The 7,320-nt window shown below is 42.3% G+C and overlaps 1 protein-coding gene across 1 annotated transcript in view; it reads left to right on the top strand.

Moving 5' to 3' along the window:
* The window catches only part of LOC106820979 (sorting nexin-2-like), an 8,710-nt gene extending 1,450 nt beyond the window's left edge, over nt 1–7,260 (top strand). Inside the window, exons 2-3 of the mRNA XM_014825596.1 lie at nt 6,232–6,486; nt 6,760–7,260. Coding sequence (XP_014681082.1) covers nt 6,232–6,486; nt 6,760–7,089 — 585 coding nt within the window. The 3' untranslated portion in view covers nt 7,090–7,260. The remainder of the gene's footprint in view (nt 1–6,231; nt 6,487–6,759) is intronic.
* Nucleotides 7,261–7,320: the final 60 nt, after the last annotated feature.

The following is a 7,320-nucleotide window of genomic DNA, read 5'->3' as shown; positions in this document are numbered from 1 at the left end:
CACCTTCCTCCTCCACCAGCTTCTCCCTTCTTCCTTCTCCACCACCTCTCTTCTCCCCTTTCTCCTTCTCCACCAGCTTCTCCCCCTCCTTCTTTTCCACCAGCTTCTCCCTTCTCCCCTTCCTCATTCCTAGCCATATTGAGTCGGCCATACGGCCGCCGTGCGTATAGCCATATTGAATCTTATCCACACGGCCGCCGTGCGTATAGCCATACTGAGTCCGCCACACGGCTGCCGTGCGTATAGCCATATTGAATCTTATCCACACGGCTGCCGTGCGTAGTCTCGGCCCTTTTTTGGATTGAAAGACATTTGCCAGTTTTTGGACAATTGAACTAGCTTATCAATGTCCTTTTGAAGAAGCTCTGTATCAGATCCGCTTCTGATGGGTTTGTAGATGAGACAATCATCTGCAAACAGTCGGAGTGTTGAGTCGATGCCATTACATATGTCGTTTATGAAAACGAGGAACAGGACTGCAGGAGGGGGCCGAGTACTGTTCCCTGGGGGACTCCTGACTTTACCGGTACTTTTCTTGATTTTTCACCATCTAACACTACAGTTTGGTGTCTTTTGGTCGGCCATTCACGTATCCATATCAAAGTCTTTCCTCTTGTTCCATAGTAGTTTAGCTTATGAAGCAGTTTATTGTGGGGGACTGTGTCGAAAGCCTTTGCGAAGTCTAAGATCACTACGTCTACTTGTTCTTGATTATCCAGCCTGTAACTAAGGTCGTTGACAGTGGAAAGCAGCTGAGTCTCACAGCTGTGAGACTTCCTGAAACCATGCTGGCAGTTTGCAAGTATATTGTTATGGTCAAAGTGGTCCATCACACTCCTGAATATGATGTGTTCCATGACATTGCATGACACACAGGTAAGGGATATTGGTCTGTAGTTTGCCGGGTCAGATTTGTTTCTTTTCTTGTGGGCAGCTATGATGTTTGCGTTTAGCCAATCCTCTGGCATGTCACCGGTGTATATACTTTGCTTGTATATAACTATAAGACACAGCATCGGCCCTATGATCTCTGCTTAGTTCTTCATCAGTGTTGTTGGTAGATCTATTGTCAGGGCCAATTGCTTTCTTAGGATCTAAGGATTTTAGTAGTTTAGTTATGCCAGGTAAGGTAATGGAGATGTCTTCCATTGTTGAGTGGCGTGATGGGCCCATGTCAGGGATATTGTCTTTATTTTCTGTAGTGAAAACTGATTCGTACTGGTCTGCTAGGACCTCTGCCTTCTCTATTGTAGTAGACACAAGTCTGTTTTTGTAAAGTAGTGCCGGTATGCCAATAATATATATTTTCTTATTTTTAATGAAATTCCAGAGTGTTGGTGTTGAGCCCTGCATCGTTTTCAAATAGACTCTCTAGATATTTGTTGTATTGTAATTGTAGTTCTCCTTAATTTCTTACTGAGTCTCTTCATAGAGTTCTCTATCAGCGTCTGTCTTAGTTTGCCTCTGCCTGTTTAGTCTCTGCCTTGTTCCACCTCTGTTTCATTTTTTTCATCATGCTTTTTATTTTTCTGGTGATGTATGGAATGTTATTGCTTGTCTTTATGATTTTCTTTGGTACGTGTCTATCGATTGCAGTCTCAATATTGGCTTTGAAAATATCCCAGTTAGTGTTGACGCTCCTCCCTTCTGCCTCTCTCATGAAATTTTCCTTGAATGCTAAGAGTTCAGTCTCGAGTAGGGAGGTGTCTGCCTTTCCATACATGTATATGGTTCGTTTAGGTTTTTTGTCTGGAGTAACTCTGTGCTTATATTTAGCTGTAACTGCATGATGGTCGCCGATACCTGGGACAGTTTGAACTGCCTCGATTAGGTCTGGAGAGGAGGTGAAAACAAGGTCAAGGATATTTTTTCCACATGTTGGTTCTTCAACCATCTGCGTTAGGTATAGGTCACTTACAGTGGAAAGTAGGGCTTCGTTGAGTACCATGCTGTATTGTGGTGCATCTGTAATTGTCAGCGTTTTCCAATCAATACTTGGCATATTGAAATCACCAAAAATTAGCAGTTCTGCCAATTTATTGTCGGTTTCTATCTTTTGGAGTGATGTCTGGATTTTTAGGAGGTTTTCCAAATTGGCTGTAGGCGGTCTATAGCAGACAACTATGCATAGCGTTGGATTTCCTTTTGAAGTAAGTTTGACTGCTTGCAGTTCACGTTCGATTCCGACGTCCTCAATCTCGGTCCAACATTATCATTAACACTATACTTAAAACTAGAATAAACAGAATTTGTCCTAACTTGCTGTGGTAGAGAGTACCAAGCTTCAATTGCAGTATAAGTGAAAGAGTTTTTCCCACTGCTTCCCACCCTCGGTTTAAAAATAGACATCACACCTTCCCTTGTATTGAAACTATGGACTTCTGACGTTAACATGAAACCTTCTGTCATATACTGTGGGCCGAGATTATGTAATATTTTAAAAACCCTATTCGGACCTCAGGCACACCTGGCTAATCATTCTACATTGCGTACCTCCCTATTTCCTCTCACGCCTTTAATCTTAGCACTCTGTTGCTCTCCGTACCTCACAATTCTTCTAATCTATTAACTCACAAAACTGGAACCATCCTCATGTACTCAGAGCGTCCTGGCTTAGATTCTTCGTCCTTTTTTCACTCTCGTTATCACTCATACATCCTCATAAATTTCATACTGCTCTTGGCCTGGACGACTCCTTGGTTTTCCGGTGTCCCTTCGGCATCTACCCTAACGGTCCACGTTACTCTTCTTATTTATGTTACGATCTCCCCCATGCTACCATTTTAACACCAGACTTTTTTGCTGGATGAACTACCTATTTATGAACAAATAAAAACATCGTGTGATTCCTTTCAACACTTAGTAAATACCGAAAATAAAAAAAAATATTCGACACGTGGCTGTCAGGTATCCTATCAGTCAACTATCAGAAAACTAAGTCCATATTATTTCATAACTCAAAGAACAAGAACACAACAAACAACGCTTTTAGCCATGAAAATTGGAACACCATCTTCCTTCTACATCGCACCTCTCAAAAATTATCTAGGAATCTTCATGATAATTCGTCCCTTACATGGCGAAGAATCATATCGTATTACTATATATATTCTGTACCAATTTTTTTCCAAGCAATCAACAGGTATTATATCTATAACTAGACACTATTTCCCACAGATCTGCTTATACTCTTATATTATTTCTGCTGGCTTTATCCCCTATCTAACATATATATGCAGTATTAACATGGCGGTACAGCCTCCTAACAAAAACCTACCACTTGACACCCTCTCTCGGGCCAACAAGCTCCAAAATAAAATTATCCACTTATCAATTTGCTTCCACTGGCGCAGACACTGCAAAACCCCTTATTCCCGAATTGTATTTTACTCAACACTACACTCGACATCTATTAATCGAGAGTTGGGTAAATTTACTTACTAAATAGTAAATACAATACAGGGACTCTCCCTGAATTGTTTTATGCCGTACTTTAGAGCAACTTCTGATACACGATCATTATCAAACCTCAGAGCAGCAACCTAATAACCAATTTCTTTTAATTTTCCGTAGCCAGTCATCTACAAAATATTGGTTTTAAATCCATTGCTGGCCAGCGGCCAAAAAAACTTTGGTTCCATTAACTCTCTCTCTCCTCTCCACCGCTCTCACTCTCAACACCTGTCTCACTGCTCCTATCGCGGCGTCACTAAAAGGCACACATGATTCAACAGTTACACACTCTCTCCTTCCCTATGGGGACTAACTACACCTAGTTCAATTCTGATTCTCCTGCTTGTTTATTCTAGCATATTTTTGCTTCTATGTGTTGTTTTGTTCTTTAGCTTTGATTGTTTTTTTTTATACATTCCTGTCATCGACGAGAATTGTCAACTATAGACCATTTAAGTTATTCTTGATTGATATATTATATATTATCCCGGCTCCAGTCCGCCTCTATCGCTCTCCGCTGTAAATAATAGTTGTCTCTCTTTTCTGCCATGCTAATCCTCCTCTAATGTTCAAATCTACGTTAAGTTCAAAGGTGTTATAATATGCCTTACATTCTTATTTTCCTTCTTCAATGTGACTGCTTCTATACCATGATTCTTGATAAGTATTACTCTCTTTTATATGCTATATTTTCTTTATCTCACCTATTATATGTTCAGCTTTTGAAAAACCGTTTTGTTTGTTAGCCTCATTCACATAGACTAGTCAGAAGCTAAATGCCAGCTTGTAGAATCGGCTATAGCCTGTGCGTGCCGTGCGCGCCTTTTTCCTCCCTCCACTCTTTCCCCAATTCCCCTCCCTTATCTTTCCCCACCCTCCTCTCCTGCCTCCCCCTCCGTCTCCCCCTCCTCTCGCCCCCTCCTTGAATCCCGTCCGTCAACAGTTCGGGCAACAAATCTAAACATGCGCTGACGTTACGGATTCGGAAAGTCGGGACGGGGGCGGGGAGGTAATCGATAAACGAGCTTTTGGAAATGTCCAAACTGGGGGTTCAAAGAGTTCAAACGGTCGAAGAGGTTGTAAAAGATAGGGAATATTCCTTCCTTAACTTAAGGTATAAGGGGAGGAAATGCAAAGAATTTTTTTTACGGCACAATCTAAACGGCTCGACCTAGGCTCGTGATAGTCGGCTGTATAGCATCATGGTTTTAGGGGGGAAAAAAAAAAAAAGCGGGGGCCAGATTCACTGTCCGGACAATTGGAGGTCACAGGGTCAAAAAGGTCATGGGGCCACAGGGCAGATTTTAGACATTTTTCTGAGACATTGGTCTGATGAGCGATTGAAAAACTTTTTTTTGTTTCAGCAGTTAACCTAGCATATTTTATGGCACTTTTATTGAAAAGGACCATGAAATGTACTTTCTGCTGCACATGCGAAAGAGTACAGTGTCGGATAATCTTTTGACCTCAAGAGCGATGGTTACAAACATGCGATTTTGTTTACTCGTTAGAAGAGAATTTGACTGCCGGTTTTTGCTTAGTAGAATCTATACATGTACTGCCTGGCATGTTTGAGGCCTACAATGTACTACAATGTGTAAAATTTCAAAGCTAAATTGTGCGTTTGTATTTTTGGTTGAATCGATAGAAGACATGTGTTTATGACTTCCTGTGAAATCGGATTATCTATAATTTCTATGGCATTTGTACTGTCAGTGTGTTACATGTAACTCTATGCCAACTGCCAGTGGCGGTGATAGTACTGTGTAGTTTTTGCCTGCGTTAATTAGTTACAGGTGGCAGCTCTCTATTTCAGCCTGTAGGCTTGCGTAGGTAAATAGGATGATGTGCACCTATTCTGTCTTGCAAATTAGTTGTGAGGCTACTACGTACGATGGGAGCTTCCATCTTTAATGCTTGAGCACACTTAGACGTACGGCGCTCAATTTTTTTCCTTCGTTGGGGGCAAACTTTTATAAGATTCCAACGAGACATATCTTTGAGAAGGTCGCTGATTTACCATCCTAGTGCCTTTCCACTGTTTCGGCGTGCTATGTGAACACATTTGGCTGACGGAACAGGGTTACTACGAATCCACCACCTCCACCACAGAGTCATCGCCAGTAAGACTAGAATGCAGCGCTGTCGCTCCGCGCAGCACTTGTTAGCCCTACCCCGCCCAAGTTATTGGTTTCCTTATTTTTCATCCCCATACTCTGTCTGGCATAATTTTTTTGGGTCATTTTTGTGGTCCTCAACCTTTTACATATAGTAATTAGCCTTTGCTTTCTTAATTTTATTTTGAACTTTGTTTCTAAGCAATTTAAAATCCTTGTATGTAATTTCATCTTTACTCCTCTTATGAAGCAGTAATTTCTATCTTCTTATCTCTTTCCAGAATAAGTTCCCTAATCTCACTATCAAACCATGGCTCAGTTCTTTGTTTTATTCTAACTTGTTTAATAGGGGTGCCAGTGGCAGGGTACAGGTTCCGGGTAATGTCGTCGAGTAGGTGGTTGTCCGCCTAGTATTAGTATTCGTATTAATTTGAAGCTGATTAATAAACTTGCTGAGAGTAGCTGGTAATTTTGTGGCATACATAAAATGCTGTTGCATACTTGTAAAACTGTGTAAATGTCGTATCCTATGACTAATTGACTATGCTATGCTATGGCATTACTCGGTTATTAACAGCTTGTGAAAAACTCCTCAATCTCTTTATATATATATCTGTGTCTATGTGTCCATAATTGTCTTGTTTTTTAATTCAACTTCAAGTCACCAGAAACTAAACAGGAAGTGAATGAGAAGACGGAGGAGACTGTTGCAGAGGTTGAACCAGTAAACCTGCTGGATGGAGGCGGTGAGGAAGTTAGTTTGGATTCACCGGCACAAGAAGCTGGTAAAGAAGAGCCGGCTGGTGCTGCAAACATTGGCACCGAGCCGGTGGATCCAGTACAGCAGAAAGCTACCACCGTCAAAGCGCCTGCATCAACTAACGGCAAGATGAAGTATCGATCACCAAAGGATGAGGTGTGTGGGGGATTTATTGTGCGGCAGCTAACTCGTTAACGCACTAGAAATATTGTCACCCTGTTAAGTATGTTGGAGTCGTGTACACCACTAACCGCATGTTCACACATTGTTAAGTGTCTAATTTTATGTTCTATCCTAATTATGGAATTTTGTGTCGTGTGTGAATGTGCCTTAATGATCCCAGTACAAAAATAATGTTATATATAGAAAAAAAGTGACATCCAATGTAAAGGTACTTGTAAAATTTTCATGTGCATGTTTGAATTGCAGATTGAGAAAGAAGACAGTGAAGATCTGTTTATCGTGATAAAGGTTTCTCAGCCACAAAAAGTTGGTGATGGGATAGGCTCTTACGTGACATACAAGATGGATGAGGCTGATGAGTGGTTTGAAGAGAAACAGCAGCAGCTGGAGAATCTAGACAACCAGCTGAGGAAGCTTCACGCGAGTGTAGAGGCACTGCTGCATCACCGCAAGCAGCTGAGTGTACAGGTTCCGGATACAGGCGATACCCGGGGCAGAAAACGTTGGGGCCGACTTCTTGAGCCGACACGTACTGGGCGAGAAAGAAGCGAACGCATAAGAACAGGAACTGGCTAACCGGTTCCTATGTGTTGGAAGCGGTGTCTGGCGTCCCCGCTTAATTAAGGGGGGACGCATTGTCACGGTTAGCCGGTTCCCGTCGACCGGCATCGAAGCCACACAGCTAGGCTGTGCACCTGGCCAGCTGGCGGCACGCGCGCGAGGCGGGCAGTACCGTGCGAGAGGGCAAGCGGGAAGAGACGTGTGTCGTCCCAGCCGTGCGTGAGAGAGGACGTGTGTCGTCCCAGC

Source organism: Priapulus caudatus, unplaced genomic scaffold (assembly GCF_000485595.1).
Source record: "Priapulus caudatus unplaced genomic scaffold, Priapulus_caudatus-5.0.1 Scaffold54, whole genome shotgun sequence".
In the NCBI taxonomy this organism is placed as follows: domain Eukaryota; kingdom Metazoa; phylum Priapulida; class Priapulimorpha; order Priapulimorphida; family Priapulidae; genus Priapulus; species Priapulus caudatus.
This window is presented reverse-complemented; position numbering and strand designations above follow the sequence as displayed.